Source organism: Dendrobates tinctorius, unplaced genomic scaffold (genome assembly GCF_039654945.1).
Source record: "Dendrobates tinctorius isolate UK_male_01 unplaced genomic scaffold, ASM3965494v1 ptg000063l, whole genome shotgun sequence".
Lineage (NCBI taxonomy): Eukaryota > Metazoa > Chordata > Amphibia > Anura > Dendrobatidae > Dendrobates > Dendrobates tinctorius.
The window spans coordinates 15,840,761-15,862,495 of record NW_027361731.1 but is presented as its reverse complement, the minus strand read 5'-3'; the positions used below and the strand labels follow the sequence as shown (position 1 = coordinate 15,862,495).

At 47.6% G+C, this 21,735-nt stretch overlaps 2 protein-coding genes across 2 annotated transcripts in view; both read left to right on the top strand.

Moving 5' to 3' along the window:
* The window catches only part of LOC141094243 (uncharacterized), a 1,213,871-nt gene that overhangs the window by 986,274 nt on the left and 205,862 nt on the right, over positions 1 to 21,735 (top strand). The window lies entirely within an intron of this gene.
* The window catches only part of LOC141094343 (oocyte zinc finger protein XlCOF8.4-like), an 83,412-nt gene that overhangs the window by 57,416 nt on the left and 4,261 nt on the right, over positions 1 to 21,735 (top strand). Inside the window, exons 4-7 of the mRNA XM_073580182.1 lie at positions 2,209 to 2,388; positions 2,462 to 2,585; positions 2,669 to 2,766; positions 2,967 to 3,057. Of these exons, the coding sequence (XP_073436283.1) occupies positions 2,209 to 2,388; positions 2,462 to 2,585; positions 2,669 to 2,766; positions 2,967 to 3,057 (493 nt within the window). The remainder of the gene's footprint in view (positions 1 to 2,208; positions 2,389 to 2,461; positions 2,586 to 2,668; positions 2,767 to 2,966; positions 3,058 to 21,735) is intronic.

Below are 21,735 nucleotides of genomic sequence, written 5' to 3'. Positions count from 1 at the left end.
TCCAGACCGCGAGGGAGAGAACTGGAGCCTCTCTCTCCAAGACTCTAACTTTGGCCCCGACCTTAAGAAAGCCCAGACCGGAATTCAGGCATGGTGCTCCTTTAAGATCTGTGTCATGACCCAGGTCAGGTTTTGCTTTCTGCTTTTCCTCTTCCAGCCTGGTCATGGCGGGGATAACTATTTCTGCCTCTCTTTGGTTTGGGGGTGGCTATTTCTTGGTGTTCTTGCAGGAATCCCGTGTCAGTGATAGCTTTGGTCCTTGGCTTGAGCAGCTGACCAGTTATACCCCAGTGTTCCTATTACCTCTGCCTTCCATACTTGTGCCTGACTGTTCTTCATACCTGACTTAGTGTTGTTCTGGGGTGTATTCCCCTCTGTGTATGACTCAGCTTGAACTCTGACATCGCTCTCTGTCTCACATCTCTGGTTCTTCTGCTTCCATCTAGTTTAGACCCTCAGCTTGTATTTGACCATGAGTTCTGTTTTCCCCTTTAAACACTACCCTTACTGACCATTACTGACTTGGCTCATTTTGACCACTCTCTATCGCCACGTAGTGGCGCTGTGCAGCTGCACGGTGCTGCAGGTGCGACCTCTTCTCTCACCAACACCCCCTAGTGGCGTCTGCACATACCTGCAAAGCAGCTGCATTACAATCTGCTTCAGAGAGTGATCCTTCAGTCCAGCAACAAGTTGGTCCCGCATCACTTCGTCCAAGGGACCCAGCCTTCAGTTCCCATCTTGGGTCTTTTTGGTGATATGGACCATCATTTCATGCTATGCATTAACATACTAAGCTATGGTCTCACTTTTCCCTTGGACCCGCTAGAACAAACACATGCTGAGGTACCTTAGGTCCGTGGTGTCACCATGCATATCCTCCAAGATTTTTATCACCTTTTCCACAGTGTCACGATCCCTAAGTGGGCAGTACGTAACCCCCATTAAGGGTCAGGAGGGTTGACTCGGCGTGAATAGAAGGGGTCAAGGGATACATGCGTAGCATGCTTTTCAGCATCTTTGCCCAGTCCAACAGTGACACTGCTCACTGTGAACTTGGGAAGGTTGCTGAGCATAGCCAACAAGTGCATATTTCACTTGCTGGGCTTGGTTCACAGACTAGTCCGCCATCTCTATGTCTGATGTTGCATCCTGCCGAATACACCAAAAGTAATGCAGGAGTCTGGATGCAACGAGCAGAGATCACGAGGTGGAAACAGACAAGGGTTGATATAATGCTATTTATATACAACAGTAACTTTCAAACAATTAGTGTTAGTAGCTATGCAATTTAACAGTAGAGACAATACCAGGTTTAGACTAAACAAGAAAGTCTTTCTCTAGTTAACGTTGGTGTCCTTTTCGCAAACGTGATGCGCCCAGTCTTGGGGGTCATCACTTGAGTTCTCACCCAAAATTCTGGTTCTAGCAGGGGTCACCGGGCTTTCCCACTAGACCGCAAGTCTCTTACTGAAATAGTGTATTAAAGCCCGTTGAGACTCTAACGCACCAACCGGCCTCCTCACAACCTGTACTCCTAATCCCAGCTGATCCTGGTACCATTGATGATAGCTGGAAGTGACGGCCCTGCTCACTCACACCGTTCCTCCTCAATTGCAGGAGTGCCTCTCTTGTCGTAGTCTCTGCATGGGTCTTCTCAGCTTGACGATCGGTGGAAGTCTCTCAGACTCAAGGCAGAGAGGACTGGGCATCAGCTCTTGACAGGCAAAGTTGGGACTCGGAGACTTGACCAGAGCAGTACACAGCTTCTTGCTCTGACGAATGTAAGCTGTTTTTGGGGATATCTTCTGGGGAATTCAGACCTTGCCAGATGGTGACCAACATCTGGGTGGCGTAGACTCCGTGCTGAGGCCTGCCACGTTGGTCTCAGCGGTATCTCTGGAGCATGTCTGTCCCGCTCCCTTCCCTGGTGCCAAATATCATCATGAATGGGCGTGCAGGACTTTTATACTAGGGAAGTCTTTCCTGTGGGTCACCTGATCCAGTCAAGCACACAAGGTCACTCCTCCTGCAACCCTTCCAGCATACAGTAATTTTGTTCCACTTGATTTTTAGCTGGGCCGCAGATGGCAGCCTCTCCTCATCAATAGCACCTCCTGCAAGAGTTCTTCAGATATGTCATGGCTGGAGAAGTGAGGACTCTGGAAATGTCTGTAGTGAGATTTACTAATGTCTCTCCATAACCAGGATTACAAAGTAGTGAAGAAGACCTCTAATAAGCGCCGTCAGGATCCTTTGTCTGAGGGATGGGGAAGACCTCTGAGCCCAATCACAGGGCCTCCACCTCACACCCTGAAACATGAGGACATCAATGGCCAGAAGATCCTAGAACTAACCTACAAGATGATTGAGCTGCTGACTGGAGAGGTGACACTGCTGGGACATTATACAGTAATGCTAAGAAGGGATTGGGGTATGACAGTATCTTTGTATGTGTCAGGTTCCTATAAGGTGTCAGGATGTCGCCATCTATTTCTCCATGGAGGAGTGGGAGTATTTAGAAGGACACAAAGATCTGTACAAGGACGTCATGATGGAGGTTCCCCAGTCCCTCACATCACCAGGTAATAGACAGGACTAAATCCACATGGCCTAGAATTATCTGTATGTAAAGAATGAATTCAGTCCCTGTATGTGTTTCCTCCAGATCTACCCAGTAAGATGACAACACCAGAGAGATGTCCCCGTCCTCTTCTTCCACAGGACTGTAACCAAGAAGATCCCAATGTTCCTCAGGCTCATCAGGTAGATGGAGAGAAGGTGTCATGAGATCTCCCCTATGATATTTAGACGGCTGTGAAGGTCTTGTGCTCAGTGTTGTTCTATCCACCAGAATTATATGTTTTATACTTGTGTAATGAGAACGGTGGAGATGGCAGGATTAGAGCTGATCATAGATGTGACTTCTCCATCTGTCTGTGTGACTTTTACAATATTTGTTTCAGGATGAAGATCTGACCCATATTAATACTACAGAGACATATGTGAGGGGTGAGGAGCGGTGTAAAGAGGTGATTCCTACTTATGACTATCCAGGTGAGTAGTGACCACTAAATGCAGAGAAGTCACAGATTCTACTGTAATTATATGTTGAATTTCTAGCTGCCGTACCGGTCCTGGAAGGACAGTCAAGTGAGAAGCCAAACCGTTTTGAGGTTAACAAGAAATATGTAGGCAGATCAGGAAAGGTTTTAGAAGTAGGGTCTGGTAATAATCTACTCAAAACCAGATAACAACTTAGCTCTGGTAATAACTGGCTAATTGGACTCTAAGGGTATGTGTCCATGGTCCGGATATGCAGCACTTTGGATGCAGTGGAAACCCGGCTCCACCCAAAGCGCTGCCAGCTTTTGTTGTCATTGTGTTCATTGAACCATGCGGAATCACCGCATCCTATTCATAGACTGGGCTATTTATCTTGCGGAGACTGAGCGTCTTCCAAGATAAATAGGCATGCTGCGATCTAATGTATAAAGATGCGCCGCCTGTCCAGTTATGCAGGGCTGCCGGATGCGGCCGTGCACGCATAGTGGAGACGGGATTTCATAAAATCCCCTCCACTATGCTGTAACATCTGGACGCTGCGGATTGCACGCTGCGGCTGTATGCAGAATCCAATCCGCAGCAAATCCTGGAGGAATCCTTACTATGGAAACATACCCTTACACAGTGAACTAAGTGACCCTGTGAATTTAGTGCAGCATCTCCACCAGCGTAGCCATGGACTGTATTGGGAAGACTGGTTAGAAAAGTGACAGTGCAGGAGCATGCCAGTACAAGACCATTACAGAGTAGTCATGGTGAGACGTGTCGTGACAGCATACGAAGATATTCTATGTACAAAGGTGTTTCTCTATACCTTCTGTAAACAATTGATTATTGATACCCTACTTTACGTGATGTGTTTGTTGGATGAGCTCACTTGGGAAGAATAAACATCTCGATGCAGAAATGAGCAAACTTTTTTTAAATGACCATACTGCCAAGAACAAAGATCATTTTCCCCCTCTGCATTTGGCTTTGTGTGAGCGCCAGGCAGCATGATAACACCGTTAACCTGCATATTGACTGCATATTTGCAGGTTAACAACGTTATTTCTGGTGACTGGTTCCTGTGATGGTCAGGTGTGACACACCGCCTCCAGCAGGGTGAATTTATATGACACACGTGACCCTGGATACACCGCCTCCAGTAGGGCGAATTTAAATAATATAACGTGCAGCCGGATACCCCGCCTCCAGCAGGTGAATTTCAGTATTACACGTATATCAGGATACACCACCTCCAGCAGAGCGTATTTACACAATTAAGGGAAACACCAGGGAAACCGATACAATGGAGGGCCCTGCGATAGGGAAAGGGGACGTGGAGACCTCCTGCACTCCCCTGAGTCAGTGTCTCTACACTCCTAACAGTCCCTATACAGGCTCCGCACCTGTCGCCAAACCGGATACCTAAAAACCCTAGCTCGCCCTGCACCTAGCCCTTTCTAGTGAAATGGACGGTGCAAAAACTAATCCCACCAATGCACTGAAACACACAAAAGGAAAGGTACAAACAGGGATAACACCACTTAGCTTTGCTCTGTTGCTATTGCTCCCAGCAACAGAGTCCACCACCAGAATGCAGCTTTCCTCCAGAATCGCTGCTACATCACCAAGCGTTGCAAGAGCTGGAAGGAACTCCTCACTGTGGTTTCTTCCACACCAGCACACTGACTGCTGCAAGGAACTCTCGCTAGCTCCTTCCTCCACCAGGGATGGTTGGAAATGACCAATATCACCAACAGTGATTGCAACCACCTGACACTCTTTTATAGGTAAGAGCCAGAGCAATCACCCCTGCTTCATAATCACGTGCACTAAACTAAGGTAACCAAAGTGCAATGGCCCTAACGGCCCCCGGGGGCAAAACTAGAACTGAAACCACCACAGTGCAATGACCCTAATGGCCACCGGGGCAAAACTAACTTTAAGCACACAGCTTAAGGAAAAAAAAGGTTACTTGTGCATTTATCTGTCATAATCCAACCTGGATCATGACAGTTCCCTTTAACATAGCACAAAAATATACCAATAAAAATGCTCACCACCCGGGCGTAGAACGGGTTCAATAGCTAGTCCTGATATATGGTCTCACATCCTTGTATATACTCCCCCAGCCTGGTACATGCTTGCCCAGCCAGGTGTATGCTCCTCCACCCTGGTGTATGCTCCCCTAACCCAGCATATGCTCCCCCAGCAAGGTATATGCTCCTCTAGTCTGGTGTATGATCCCTCACCCAGGTATATGCTCCCCCATCCAGGTATATTCTCCCCTAGACTAGTATATGCTCCCCCATCCTGGCATATGCTCCCCCATCCTGGTGTATGCTCCCCCATCCTGGTGTATGCTCCCCATGCCTGGTATATGCTCCCCAAGCCTGCTATATGCTCTCATAGCCCATCATATCCTCCTCCACCCTGGTATATGCTCCCCCACCCTGGTGTATGCTCCTCCACCCTGGTGTATGCTCCTCCACCTTGGTATATGCTCCCCTAGCCCAGCATATGCTTCCCCAGCAAGGTATATGCTGCTCTAGCCTGGTGTATGTTCCTAAACCCTGGTATATCCTCCTCCCCTGTGGTATATGCTCTCCTAGCCTAACATATCCTCCTCCACCCTGGTATATGCTTCTCCAGCCTGGTAAATTGTCCCCCATCCTTATCCCCCAGTCTTTCATATGCTCACCCATCCTGGTCCCCCAGCCTATTATATGCTCCCCCAGCCTGGTATATGGTTCTGCTTCCTGGTATATGCTCCCTCAGCCTCGATTATGCTCCCCTATCCTATCCTACTATATGCTCCCCCAGCTGGGTATATGCTTCACTAGCCTGGTATATGCTCCTGCATCCTGGTATATGTTCCCCCAGCCTGGTATATGCTCCCACAGCCTTGTATATGCTCCCCCATCCTTGTATATGCTCCCCCATCCTTGTGTATGTCCCTCTAGCCTGGTATATGCTCCCGCAGCCTGATATATAGCTGTAGCAAAAATTAAGAGACCACTGCACAGTTTTTTAAAAATCAGCTTCTCTACATGTCTGACAGCCATTCCATTCCAGTGTCAGTTGAATTCCAGCCAGAATACACCTCATTCTACTTAATGTGCTTCTGATTAGGTGATCACCTGAACCAAATATTATTTAACGAAGTATAAAAAACCCTACTGTGGTGTTCGCAATCCTCTTGCAATAGGACAAGCTGGATGGCAAAACTAGTGCTAGTAATGTGCCAAAAGTAATAGGAATAAAAAAAAATAACTTAACCAAGCCAAAGGAGTTAAAAAGAAAAGTCTTGAGTGAGGAAAGGGCTCAATTCTGGCTTTACTGGCATAGGGATACAGTGAGTGTCATGTTGCCTCCATCCTTAAAATTTCTAAGACGGCAGTCTGTTACAACAAGGTCAAGCAGCAGACATCAGGGACAATGAAGTTACAGACCGGCAGAGGGCTAAAACGACTCTCCACTGACCGGGATGACCGTCATCTTATTTGAATGTCACTCAGCAACCGCAGGATGACATCAAGTGACCTACAAAAGGAATGGCAAATGGTAGCTGGGGTGAAGTGCATGACAAGAACAGTTCGTAACAGGCTCCTAGAGGCAGGGCTCAAGTCATGTAAAGGTAGAAAAAAGCCTTTCATCAATGAGAAGCCAAGGAGAGCCAGGCTGAAGCTTGCCAAAGGCCATAACGATTGCACCATAGAGGACTGGAGTAAGGTAATCTTCTATGATGAGCCTAATTTTCAGCTTTGCTCAACACCTGGTCGTCTAATGGTTAGACGGAGACCTGGAGAGGCATACAAGCCACAGTGTCTTGCACCCACTGTGAAATTTGGTGGAGGATCGGTGATGATCTGGGGATGCTTCAGCAAAGCTGGATTTGGGCAGGTTAATCTTTGCAAAGGACGTATGAATCAAGCCGCATACAAGGTTATCCTGGAAAAACAGTTTATTCCTTCTGCTCAGGCAATGTTCCTCACCTCTGAGGACTGATTTTTCCATCAGGACAATGCACCATTCCACACAGCTAAGTAAATCAATGTTTGTATAAAGGGACACCACATCAAATCCCTGTCATGGTCAGCCCAATCTCCAGACCTGAACCCCATTGAAAACCTTTGGAATGTAATCAAGATAAAGATCGATAGTCACAAGCCATCAAACAAAGAAGAGCTCCTTAAATTTCTCTCTCACCCATGACAGCACCACGGAGAGAGGGGTTCCGCCCATCAGGGACAGGAACCTACAGATAAAAAGGGCGGCACCTCTCCTCCGCCCCCAGTTGGGTTCCTGTCCCTGATGGGTACCCTACAGCAGTGGCAGCAGCAGCAAAATGTACCTGAGAGCCGAGGCCAGTCCCGTCCGGGGGTTGACAGCGGGGAGGCCTGTTATGAATGAGTCACCGTAGAAGGCAAAAACAGAAATACTAGCTAAGTCCAGAAAACCAGAGAAGTTGGCAGCTATCGGATTGCAGACCCCTGAACCTAACAACAACAACTAGCAGTAGCCGTGGGGGGTTCCTACGGTGCTCTAGACCCCTCGATCACAGCCGGAGAACTACATAGCCTAAAGACAGAAAGGGAAATCTAAACTGCCCCAGAGCAGACCCCAAAGCAATAGGCAGCCCCCAACATATAATGACGGTGAAACAAGATGAAAAAACACTCACACAGATAGAAAGATAGGCTGAGCAAATGATGGGGCCCAAGCTAACTAAATAGGACAGGATAGAAAAGCTGCTGTCTGCAATCCGCCAAAACCCTCTCAAAACAAGAGCCAACAGACTGATAGGGAAAAAGGCCCTGAAGACGCTAGGCTTCAAAAAGACTATATCAGTACTCAGGTATTTTCTGAAGACAGAGCAAAAAGGAATTCAGCTCACCCCAGCAGGGAATGGCAGAAATCCAGAAAAACAAGGCAAAACAAAACCAAAACACAAATGCAAAAAGCAGAGCAGAAAACTTAGCTTTTGAGGAGCAGGAATCAGACTGGTCTCCTAGAATCCCTCAGAGAAATCACCCGCAAGGCAGAAGGGGCGTCGGCTGCCTTATATCCAGTCAGCAATTCCAGTCACCCAGTCATCATCATTCTCCTCATGTGCTTTGTAATCAGCCTCACTACCTTCCTTCACCAGAAGAGGGAGTTCATCAGACCTCAATGGTGAAGGGGAAAATTAACTCACAACAGTACCTCCCCCTTGAAGAGGGGTCACTGAACCCTCATCCACGCCACCAGGGCGATCAGGGTGATCCCGATGAAAGGCACGCACCAATCTTTTTGCATGAGACCCAGGAATTATCCTCCTGACCATAACCCTTCCACTTAACCAAGTACTGGAGTCTCCATCTAGCCAGACGGGAATCCAGTATCTTCTCTACCTCATATTCCATGTTACCTTCAACTAATACAGGGTCTGGAGGTGCCACCCCAGGAACAACTGGTTCAACAAACCTCTTCAACAAGGACTTATGAAACACATTATGGATTTTAAATGTGACAGGAAGAGCCAAACGAAAAGAGACCGGATTAATAATCTCCAAAATCTTGTAAGGTCCAGTAAATCTAGGCTTAAACTTAGGAGAAGCCACCTTCATAGCAATATTTTTTGATGATAACCAAACCATATCACCAACCTTAAACTGGGGACCAATGGTCCTATGTCGGTTGGAAAACCGCTGGGCCTTTTCCTGGGAGAGAGAGAACTTATCCACCACTTGGTCCCAGATCTGGTGCATTCTCTCCACCACAGTGTCAACACCTGGGCAGGCAGAAGGCTCCACCTGCCCTGAAGAAAATCGAGGATGAAACCCAAAGTTACAAAAAAAAGGTGACATCAAAGTGGCAGAACTAGCTCTATTATTTAAAGCAAATTCGGCCAAGGGCAAAAATGAAACCCAATCATCCTGATCAGCGGAAATAAAACATCTCAAATACGACTCCAAGGTCTGGTTTGTTCTCTCCATCTGCCCATTGGTCTGAGGGTGAAAAGCAGAGGAGAAGGACAACTGAATTCCCAGCTTGGAACAGAAAGTCCTCCAAAATCTAGACACAAACTGAACTCCTCTGTCAGATACAATGTTCTCAGGAATCCCGTGCAAGCGAACCACCTGTTGCAAAAACAGGGGCACCAACTCAGAGGAAGATGGCAACTTAGGGAGTGGTACATGATGAACCATCTTAGAGAACCTATCACAAATCACCCAAATAACAGTCATTCTCTGAGAGACAGGCATATCAGAGATGAAATCCATTGAAATATGGGTCCATGGCCTCCTGGGGACCGGCAAACGCATCAACAACCCACTAGAGCGAGAACAAGGTTTAGACCGGGAGCAAGTCCCACAGGACTGCACAACATTCCTGACATCACGAGACAAGGCGGGCCAGCAAAAAGACCGACTCACCAGATCTCTAGTACCAAAAATGCCTGGATGACCAGCCAATGCAGAGCAATGAACTTCAGACATCACTCTCTTCTTCCACTGGTCAGGAACATACAACTTTCCACTGGGACAACGCTCAGGTTTGTCCTCCTGAAACTCTTCCAGAGCACGTCTCAAATCGGGCGAGATGGCAGAAAGAACTACCCCTTCGCCTAAGATGGTAGCAGGCTTGGTCACCACAGCAGAATCAGCAAAGACGCTCCTAGAGAGAGCGTCAGCCTTGACATTCTTAGTGCCAGGAAGAAAAGAGACCACAAAATCAAAACGTGTAAAAAACAAGGCCCATCTAGCCTGTCTAGGGTTCAAGCGTTTGGCCGACTCCAGGTAAATCAAATTTTTGTGGTCAGTGAGGACCACGACTTGATGTTTAGCTCCCTCCAACCAATGTCTCCACTCCTCAAATGCCCATTTCATGGCTAACAGTTCCCGATTCCCCACATCATAGTTACGTTCAGATGGAGAGAACTTTCGGGAAAAGAAAGCACAGGGATTCATTTTAGATGTTACAGGATCTTTTTGGGACAAAACAGCTCCTGCACCAATCTCAGAAGCGTCCACCTCTACCTGGAACGGGAGTGAGACATCGGGTTGCCGCAAAACCGGGGCAGAAGTGAATCTTCGCTTCAGCTCCTGAAAGGAAGAAACAGCCTCCGGAGACCAATTCAACACATCAGCACCCTTCTTAGTCAGATCAGTCAATGGCTTGGTAATACTAGAAAATTTTGCTATAAATTTCCGATAAAAATTAGCAAAACCAAAAAACTTCTGGAGGGCCTTCAAAGAAGTGGGCTGAACCCAATCATAAATGGCCTGTACCTTGGCCGGGTCCATTTCAATAGTTGACGGAGACAAAATAAATCCCAAAAATGAAATCCTCTGTACCCCAAAAAGGCATTTCAATCCTTTGACATACAGGGAATTCTCCCTCAGGATCCGGAACACAGTCCGAACATGTTCCACATGAGAATCCCAATCTTTGGAGAAGATCAAAATATCATCCAGATAGATAATCAAAAATTTATCCACAAAGTCTCGGAAAATGTTGTTCATGAAGCACTGGAAGACAGAAGGGGCATTAGTGAGCCCAAAAGGCATCACCAGGTACTCAAAATGTCCCTCCGGAGTATTAAACGCTGTCTTCCATTCATCCCCATGCATAATGCGGATAAGATTATACGCCTCCCCTGAGGTCAAGCTTGGTAAACCAGCAAGCACCTTTAACTCTGGAGAAGAGATCCGAAATCAGGGGTAACGGATACTGATATTTAATAGTAATTTTGTTGAGGGCACGATAATCAATACAAAGCCTTAATGAACCATCCTTTTTGGCCACGAAAAAAAACCCGGCACCTAAGGGTGAAGAGGATGGTCTAATATGACCCTTCTCCAACGCCTCCTTAATATAGGATCGCATAGCCTCGTGCTCGGGTACAGATAAATTGAAGAGCCGACCCTTGGGAAATTTACACCCCGGGCTCAGTTCAATTGCACAGTCATAACTCCTATGAGGAGGCAAAGACGCAGACTCATTCTCACTAAATACATCATAAAAGACCGCCAAATAGTCAGGAACATCATGCGACTGAGGAGAGGTGGAAAAAACCGGAGACTCACTAAGGGCACACCGACAACCCCAACTCACCACAGACACAGATTTCCAATCCAAAACTGGATTATGAATTTGCAACCAGGGAAACCCCCAGAACAATGGTATCATGCAAATTAAGCAACACCAAAAATCTGCAATTTTCTTTATGGTCTGGGGCGACCCACATTACCACCTGGGTCCAAAACTGAGGTTTATTTTTTGCCAAAGGAGTAGCATCAATCCCCCTCAAAGGGATAGGCGTCCGCAGAGGTGTCATCGGAAATCCACAACGTTTAGCAAAATCCAAGTCCATTAGGTTCAGGGCTGCTCCCGAATCCACAAAAGCCTTGGCAGAAAATGTGGACAGGGAGCAGATCAGAGTAATTTCCAGAAGAAACTTAGGTTGAACACCACCTACAGAAAACGTGTGTGCAAAACGTTTCGTTTAGGACAGAAAGAAATAATATGCGAGGCATCTCCACAAAAAAAACACCGCTTATTACGCCTTCTGAACTCCTGATGTTGCTCCCTGGGCAAAACTCTATCACATTGCATAGGTTCAGACACTTGTTCAACGGGTGGCAACATCTCCCGTGCAGTCCTGCGTTCACATAAACGCCGATCAACCTGAATGGCTAATGACATAGAATCGTCAAGGCCAGAGGGAACAGGAAATCCCACCATAGTATCTTTTACGGCTTCTGACAAACCCTTCCGAAAGAGAGCTGCCAAGGCATTATCATTTCAGGTAGTAAGGACCACCCACTTTCGAAATTTTTGACAGTACAATTCTGCAGAATCTCGACCCTGGCTCAATGCCAACAGGGTCTTTTCAGCCTGATCAATAGCATTAGGTTCGTCATACAACAACCCCAAGGCTTGAAAAAATGCATTCACATTAGTCAGAATAGGATCATCTGGTTTCAAAGAAAACGCCCAATCCTGGGGATCACCACGCAGCAAAGAGATGACAATTTTAACCTGCTGCTCGGAGCTCCCTGACGAGTTAGGCTTCAAGGCAAAAAATAATTTATAATTATTTTTGAAATTTAAAAATTTAGACCGATCCCCAAAAAACACATCAGGAGTAGGGATCTTTGGTTCAGCAGCATGTGAATGAGCAAGGTAGGCGGAAATTCCCCGCACTTCCGCAGCGAGCTGCTCCACACGATCAGACAATTGCTTTATCTCCATTGAAAGAAAAAAAAATTCCCCCTACGGCCTCAGAGATATAGAGGAAAAAATATACACACTTTTTTTTTTTACAATTCTTTCCTGCTATTGAGTACCCTAGGATCTGCGGTATGGCGGGTGATTCTGTTATGAATGAGTCACCGTAGAAGGCAAAAACAGAAATACTAGCTAAGTCCAGAAAACCAGAGAAGTTGGCAGCTTTCGGATTGCAGACCCCTGAACCTAACAACAACAACTAGCAGTAGCCGTGGGGGGTTCCTACGGTGCCCTAGACCCCTCGATCACAGCCGGAGAACTACATAGCCTAAAGACAGAAAGGGAAATCTAAACTGCCCCAGAGCAGACCCCAAAGCAATAGGCAGCCCCCAACATATAATGACGGTGAAGCAAGATGAAAAAACACTCACACAGATAGAAAGATAGGCTGAGCAAATGATGGGGCCCAAGCTAACTAAGTAGGACAGGATAGAAAAGCTGCTGTCTGCAATCCGCCAAAACCCTCTCAAAACAAGAGCCAACAGACTGATAGGGAAAAAGGCCCTTAAGACGCTAGGCTTCAAAAAGACTATATCAGTACTCAGGTATTTTCTGAATACAGAGCAAAAAGGAATTCAGCTCACCCCAGCAGGGAATGGCAGAAATCCAGAAAAACAAAACCAAAACACAAAATGCAAAAAGCAGAGCAGAAAACTTAGTTTTTTAAGAGCAGGAATCAGACTGATCTCCTAGAATCCCTCAGAGAAATCACCCGCAAGGCAGAAGGGCGTTGGCTGCCTTATATCCAGTCAGCAATTCCAGTCACCCAGTCATCATCATTCTGCTCATGTGCTTTGTAATCAGCCTCACTACCTTCCTTCACCAGAAGAGGGAGTTCATCAGACCTCAATGGTGAAGGGGAAAATTAACTCACAACAGAGGCCCCTGTAACAGCGGGGTCGGTGCCTGAAGCTGCCACCGCTGCAGCCGATGGGCTCGACTGGGTGAGCGGGAGGGAGAAGGACCGAGCCGCCTCTCCGGAAAGGAGGCTGGGGCTGGCGGGGACCCGGCAGATGCGTGGGCAGCGGCAAGGTACAGAGGATGTACCAAAATGGCCACTGCCCCGGAAATAGTGGCAACTTCCGGGTCCCCCGGTCGGCACAGGCGCGGTGCGCTCTCCCTGCATACAGCGGTGCAGGATGGAAGCGGAAATGATGTCACACGCCGGGAAATTTAGAAAAAAAAAAAAAGCTCCTGGTTGGAAGCGTCCTGTGACTAATGGCAGACAGCGACCAGCATCAGGAGCAGCAGGCCAGGGCAGCAAGCCAGGCAGCAGCAGCAACACTAGCAGAAGGAACGGGACAGGGACGCCCGTTCCAGCAGTCACTCCATGCGGCGTAGCGAGTCAGCCGCAAGGAGCAAGTTGCCAACTGGGGATCGTCCTACTCAGGTCTTGAGTCCACCTCCTGAACTGGTACCTGCAACCGCATATATGGATAAGTGATCCATGAGAATGTTCACCATTGTAAAAAACTTCTTTTCCCTTATTAGGGAAAGAAGAAGGAGAAAAAGAAAAACAGGTATTGCCCCACATGTATCCAAGCTCTACCACTAACGTGGAACAAAAAGCTCTGCGAGTCATGCATCCAGAAAATGCTCTGCGAGGAAACCCCGGATTTCGCCTCTGACCTAAGAGCAGTAATAAGATCGGAGATTCAGAGTGCCCTTTCAGCCCTAAAACAGGGGGATAAACCAAGAAAGAAGGACACTATAGTGGGCTCCCAGTCGGACTCCTCAACATTGGGAGAAATCCCATCACACACATCTGACTCCGGCTCCTTGTCCCCAGACGAGGAAACGGGAGGGCGACACTGTTTCCCCCTAGAAAAAGTAGACACAGTGAAAGCAGTAAGGTCTACCATGGGGGTATTGGACCCATGCCTCGATAAATCGGTCCAAGATATAATGTTCGGAGGACTGGGCCAAAAGAAGCGCAGAGTATTCCCATTAAATGAAAACATCCAGGGACTGATTAAAAGAGAATGGGAGAAGCCAGACAGGAAAAATGCCACGGTCCCTTCCCTTAAGGCCTCTTTCACACATCAGGTTTTCGCCGTCAGGCGCGATCCGGCGCTTTTGACAGAAACCGGATCCGGCGAAATGCAATGCTGGATCCGGTTTCCCCCCCATTGACTTGCATTTGCGCCGGATCGCGCCGGATGGCCATGCGTTTCATCCGGTTTTCGCATCCGGCAATGTGTCGCGATCCGGCGTCTGGAAAAAACGGCTACTGTAACGTTTTTTGTCTCCGGCGAAAAAGCCGGACACGCCGGATCCGGCGCGTCCGGCTTTTTCACACAATGAAAGCCTATGAGCGCCGCAATGCGCCGGATCCGGTTTTTTGGGTCTGAGCATGCTCAGTATCTCTGCCCACAAGACATATATAAAAGCAAGACAGTGGGACCCACAGCCACACCCAACATGCCACCCAAGAAAGCAACCAAGCGCAGCAGGAGAAGGCAGGAGACCACTGCAGCACCATCAGCACCACCACCACCCCAAATGGAGCAGCAAATGGAACATGCTGAGGAGGGGAGGCCAGCAGCAGATGAGAGACGGTAATTATCGAATCCCCCATTCCTCCAAACTAGGGCTATTGAATATCAAGATATTCATTGGCCCTTTGTTTCTCTTTATTCAACAGCCGCCCAATAGATGCAGCAGCAGCAGCAATGGCAGCAGGTGGAACACCACCCACAGGCATGGAGTGTGGCCACCAGGAAGACAGCACATCATCTTCTGGGAGCCCTCCCTCGCATCGTCAGCGTTTGACGGTAAGTTTTTATTTCCAAAATCCATCATCTCTGTAATATATGTCTATTCATTGCCTTTTATTTCAAAACAGGATTCACAAGATGAAGAGGAGCTCCCAGAAGAAGAAGGAAGGGGTGGACAGACACCTGGAGTGGGCTCACAATTGGTAAGTTTTTTGCATCAAACGCAGAAACACAACATCACACTACACACAACACATAGAAAACAATGTTCTGCAGACCACACACAGCAAACAAATGCCTACATCCAAAGACATAACATTTTTTGTTTTCTTCTCTAGTCTTCCCAATCTGGTGCTCGGCCAAAAGGTCCTCGCAGTGCCTCCCAGGGTCGTCGGCGACAGCAACGCGGCGGTCACCAGCGTGTAAGTATAAATATTTTTGCTTTGTTTTTTTGCACTTTTTATTTCATTTCTTTTGTGGAGGCTAATTATGTTATTTTTGTCTTTTTCTTTAACAGCCTTCACAGCGTGCTCCCGACTCTGACGGTGAGGATGGAGGACTCGATGTGGACCACCTCATCGATCTCGTCAGAGAAAGGGAGCCGCTCTGGAATATGGCTGACCGTCGCCACGCTGACCTTATCGTTACCCGACGACTCTGGGAGGAAATCTGTTCGCTCCTTGTGGGCCGCTGGGAGGACCTCGATGTTCGGGCCCAGATTAAAGAGCGTAAGTATATACAGTACCGGTTGCTTGATGTAAAGCAGTGTTTCCTGAACTCCAGTCCTCGTGGTCCCCACGGATCATGTGTTCAGGATTTCTATTTACTATGGAAATCCTGAAAACATGACCCCTGGGGACCATGAGGACTGGAGTTTGGGAAACACTGATGTTGTATACTAACCACTTTGTCCTTTCTCGTTTCAGGGAACAGAATTGTGAATCGGTGGCGGTCTGTGAGGGATCGTTTCAAGAAGGAGTTCAATAAAGAGATGCGGGCCCCGAGTGGATCTGGAGGACGCAGGAGCAAGTACAAGTACGCAGAAGCCCTGTCGTTCCTCCGGGAAACAATGGTCACTAGAAGGTAAATATTACACACCACATGTGAAAAAAAATGTTAGATGTAAATTTTTTTTTTCAGCCAGGGCCATACCATGTCAGTATTTTAATTGTTTTTTTTTCTCTTTATTCCACAGCATGGTGAGCAGCACTCGGGAGCCTGCACGATTGGACCCTTCTGAGGCGATCCCTGAGGAGACCGGCACCGAGGGACACTTCGACCGCCCAGGTACATCTGCACCTTCCCAGCCTTCCCACACATTCGACCCATCTGTCCCATCCACCAGCACAGGAGCATCGTGGCCGCCTACATTACATGAAGCTGCTGGTGAGGAGATCGCTTTCCCTTTACCCCACCCTTCTGCCCCTGCCACCTCTAGTACACCTGCGGGTACTGGGCGGCAGCGGCAGAGGGGTCAGGAAAAGACTTATGCGCCAGAGTTCTTGCATCTGAATGCATCTTTCCAGAACTGTCTAAAAGTCTTGTCAGAGCAAATCTCCGCAGGCTATCAGCAGATCAACTCCAGCATTCTGGAGGTGAAGACACTTCTGCAAACCATGCATTCAGAAGCAAGATCTTCGCCAAACCACACCTTTTTCAGGTCTGTTGTGGAGCGCATGGAAACGCTCTCTCCTGCCCAGCAGATGCATGTAATGCATTCATGCCACGCTGCTCTCCAGCAAGTTACCTCCCAACCTCCTCCTCCCACCACAGTAGTTCCTCCACCTGCACCCCCTCCAGCCACTTTCCATCCTCCCCCTCCTATTACATCTACACCCCCTCCAGCCACTTTCCATCCTCCCCCTCCTATTACATCTACACCCCCTCCAGCCACTTTCCATCCTCCCCCTCCTATTACATACCATCCACCTCCCCAGCACCATCCACCTCCCCAGCACCATCCACCTCCCCAGCACCAGCAACCTCCCCAGCACCAGCAACCTCCCCAGCACCAGCAACCTCCCCAGTACCAGCAACCTCCCCAGTACCAGCAACCTCCCCAGTACCAGCAACCTCCCCAGTACCTGCAAACTCCCCAGTACCAGCAACCTCCCCAGTACCAGACATCTCCCCACTTCCAGCAACCTGCCCCGTACCAGACATCTCCCCACTTCCAGCAACCTGCCCCGTACCAGACATCTCCCCACTTCCAGCAACCTGCCCCGTACCAGACATCTCCCCACTTCCAGCAACCTGCCCCGTACCAAACTCCTTCCCCATACAACTTGCCATCAACATCATCTGCTCCTACAGTCCCTGCCCAACCCTCCACTCCACCACCCACCACCTCTTCTGCTTCCCACATGTCCACCCATTCTGTAGTTTTTTCCACACCTTCACCTCTAACTGTTCCTTCCCCACCACGATCCCAGTCCTCTCTCCACACTCCCAGTGTCGAAGTGTCCCGCAGCCCCTCCAGCAGTATTTCCACCACACACTACACAGATTTATAATGTGTGTATTTAAATAAAAATGACCAGTTTTATGGTTTCAAAGCTTTATTAAACAAGTTTATTAAAATTTTAAAAAAGTTTACTAAAAAAAACATTTTTCAATAAAAGTTAAATTATTTTACACTGGTTGTCTGTCATTTCTTTCTGCGGCGAAAAAGGTTAAATACAGGGTATTTAAAAGGTGAAATGGTATTCAAAACTAGGTATATAACTGTGGGTAAATTTTAGCTTTTTGCCACAGTTGTGTTCCTGGTTGTGTTTGAAGCAAAGTATTTCACCTAAAAAGTTGTGTTTATTGTTGGTGATTTCCTAACAATGTACACAACTTTTGTTAAAAGGTGAAATACTTTGCATAAAACACAACCAGGTACACACCTGTGGCCTAAAGCTAAAAATAGTAAGACCATGACAAGATAGCCAACTTTGGTTGGCAAAGGTATATACTGTTGGTCCAGAAGGTACACAAGTTTGGTTAGGGCACAAATCTTTCACACTCTGTCATCCTGCCAGTGTACTCTGCCTTGAGGTGACAAAGTATATTGCAAAATTGTCCCTCATTACTGAAACCGTCACAGAACTTCTAGTGGTAATGTCATGGTAATCTTGCAAGGTGGTTTCTTCAGAGGTGTCCTCAATGGAAATGGGTTCCTTGCAGATAACAAAATTGTGGAGTACCACGCACGCTTTGATCACCTCGTCCACAGTTTCTGTCTTGAGGTTGATCGCAGTCAATAGGACCCGCCATTTGGCTGTCAGAATACCAAAGGTACATTCAACCATTCTTCTTGCTCTTGTGAGGCGGTAATTAAAAATGCGTATTGGTCTTGTCAATCCTCTGCTAGAGTACGGTTTCAAAAGGTGTTCTGACAGCTGGAAGGCTTCATCCCCTACACAGACAAATGGCATAGGTGGACCAGATGTTTGCGGCAGCGGTCTAGGTGGTGGGAACTGGAAGGTGTTTCCATACAGTTTACGCCCCATGGCAGACAGTTTGAAAACTTGAGAGTCATTGGAGCGGCCATAGGCCCCAATATCAACCGCAATAAATTTGTATTCCGCGTCAGCGATGGCCATGAGGACAATTGAAAAATATTTCTTGTAATTGAAATATTCCGATCCCGATCCAGCTGGCTTTACAATGCGGATATGTTTCCCGTCCACAGCGCCCAAGCAGTTTGGAAACTGACATATCTGTTGAAACTTGTCAGCAATTTCAATCCACCTCTCTGTTGTGGGCTCTGGTAAAAACTCTTCAGCTAAGGAGTCCCACAGTGCACGGCATGTGTACTTCACAATTCCAGATATGGTGGAAATCCCGAGTCTGTACTGGAAATGCAGTGACGAAAGGGATTCTCCAGTTGCAAGAAATCTGTGGGGAATTAAAAAACAATAAATTAGTTTTAAATCACAGCATTACATACCAAAACTGACCTATAACACTTGGAGATACAAACTACCACCAACAAGATTGCAGTGAAAGTGTGCTCTGATGCGAGCATATCCAATAAATGTGGCTTACCTTAAAGTCACCATCAGACGCTCTGCGGGTGAAACAGAGAAGCGGCAATAGGTGTCCGCTTTTCTTATGAGGTGTGCAATGCGCTCCACCAAGTAATCAAAATTCTCCATTTTCATCCTAACATATCCAAAAAATTTATCCGGGTTTCGTCGAAGGTCCATGCAGAGTGTAGAATAGACCCCACGCGTCATTCTCTTGGCTGTGATGGGGTGGATCCACAAACGTCGTCTACGATGCCTGATGCGCTGCTGTCTCGCTCTCTCCTCCAGAACAATCACCCTCAAACGATTCGCCTCCGCTATAAAATCCGCCAAATTCTTCAAAATATTTCCAATGACAACATCCATCTTCGCCAGTAACTTGCTCTTCTCTCCAACCTGCACTTTCTCCTCTACAACCTGTCAAAGAAGGGCTGTAGGAACATGCTATATATAGTTTTCCAGTAGCCAATCCCGTTCGGAAGGCCACAAGGGTCAATTTTAAAAACCGGATCCGGCGTAATCCGTCGAAAAACGGATAGAAAAACGGATGAACCGGATGAGACGGATCCGGTTTTGTCTGTCAAGAAAAAGACGGATCCGGCAGAAAACCGGATCCGTCACATCCAGTTTTACGAAACATTTGCCGGATCCGGCGTTCCGGCACGACGCCGGATCGCGCCTGACGCCGAAAACCTGATGTGTGAAAGTAGCCTAAGAGAAAATACCCCTTTGACGAGGAGGCGTCCACATCTTTGGACAAGGCACCAAAACTTGATGTAGCAGTCGCCAAGGCCTCAAAAAGGTTCGCCCTCCCCTTTGAGGACATGGGTACTCTTAAAGAGCCTCTAGATAAAAAAAAAGCCGATACTTTTCTCAAGGGAGCTTGGGAATCGGCAGGAGGAAATCTCAGGCCCACCATAGCGGCCACATGTACCTCCAGAGCCTTAATGGTCTGGGTAGACCAGCTCGAGAAACAACTGAGAGAAGGCACACCAAGGGGAAAGAATTCTGGAATATATTCCGGTAAGCGGCGGCCTTCTTGGCAGACTCATGAGCTGACTCAGTCCGATTATCATCTAAAGTGGCAGCACTGTCAAACGCAGCCCGGAGAACCTTGTGGCTCAAATGTTGGCCAGGAGACCTACAAACAAAAATGAAGCTCTGTTCCATCCCCTGTGAGGGAGAATTCCTATTCGGCGAGATGCTAGATGACATCTTCCAGAAAGTGGGGGATAAGAAAAAGAGGTTTCCGAACCTGGGGCCGGCGGCATTTAAAAGATCCTTTCGGAACCAAAAATTTTTTCAGAAAAGTGCCCCGAGGGAACAGAGATGGGACGAGGGAAGAAAAAGAGAAAGAGGGTTCCTCTTTGGCAGTTCTTCCTGGGATAAGAAACCCTCCAAGTGACAGTTTGCCCAAGGTGGGAGGAAGATTAATCCTTTTCTTTCCAGCCTGGAGGGAAATCTCAAACAGCCCATGGTTATTAAATTTGATCAAGTCGGGACTGAGGGTAGACTTTCTTTCTCTCCCACCCCAAAAATACGTGGTGACACCGCTAAGGTCTTCTACTCAAGAGCAAAAACCTCTGGAATGCGAGGTCTTAAATTTGGTAAAGAAAGGAGTCCTCCAGGAGGTTCTCCTTCAGGAGAGGGGCAAAGGGTTCTTCTCCCCGCTGTTTCTGGTGACCAAACCAGACGGTACCTTCCGGACTATAATAAACTTAAGAAAATTAAACACTTATGTTAGAAACCAAAAATTCAAAATGGAGTCATTCAAATCCACCATCAAAATCCTGTCCCCGAACTGTTTTATGACAGTATTAGACCTCAGCGACACATATTATCACATCCCCATTCACAAAGACTCCCGGAAATACCTGAGACTTGCAGTCTCTATAGAGGGGGTGGTAAGGGAAGTTCAATACAGAGCCCTGCCGTTCGGAATATCTATAGCCCCACAGGTATTTACAAAAATAGTGGCAGAAATGATGGCCCACCTAAGGGAGCGGGACATATTAATAATCCCATATCTGGACGATTTTTTAATAGCGAGCGACTCGGCACAAAATTGCAGGGAACAAAGGGACATGGTGATGGACACTCTACAGAACCTCGGCTGGCTTCTAAACCTGAAAAAATCAAGGTTGGAGCCCAGCAAAGTACAGGAGTTCCTAGGACTCACACTGGACTCAAACAGGCAAGAGTGTCGTCTCCCATACCGCAAAAAAAAAAAGTCGCGCAACTAGTGGCAAGAGCAATAGCGAATCCCTCCATGACACTAAGGAAAGTGATGTCCCTACTGGAGTCCTTCTCAGCCTGCCTACCGGCGGTCCAATGGGCACAACTACACACCAGAGAACTTTAATGGGACGTCCTGGCCAACCAGTTAACGTTGGGAGGCCACTTGGAGGGTAGCTTGACATTAAGTTCCAAAACTACTCATTCCCTAGCCTGGTGGGGAAACAACACCAATCTATCCAGAGGGATCCCCTGGGTAATAAAAATAAAGCACATAATTACCACGGACGCCAGTCCCATGGGCTGGGGAGCACACATGGACAGCAGGGTGGCACAGGGGGAATGGGGAGGTCAGGAATTAGAAGCCTCCTCAAACCAAAAGGAGCTCTTGGCAGTGGGTTATGCCCTAACACATTTCCTACCAGTGCTGCGAGGTCATAACG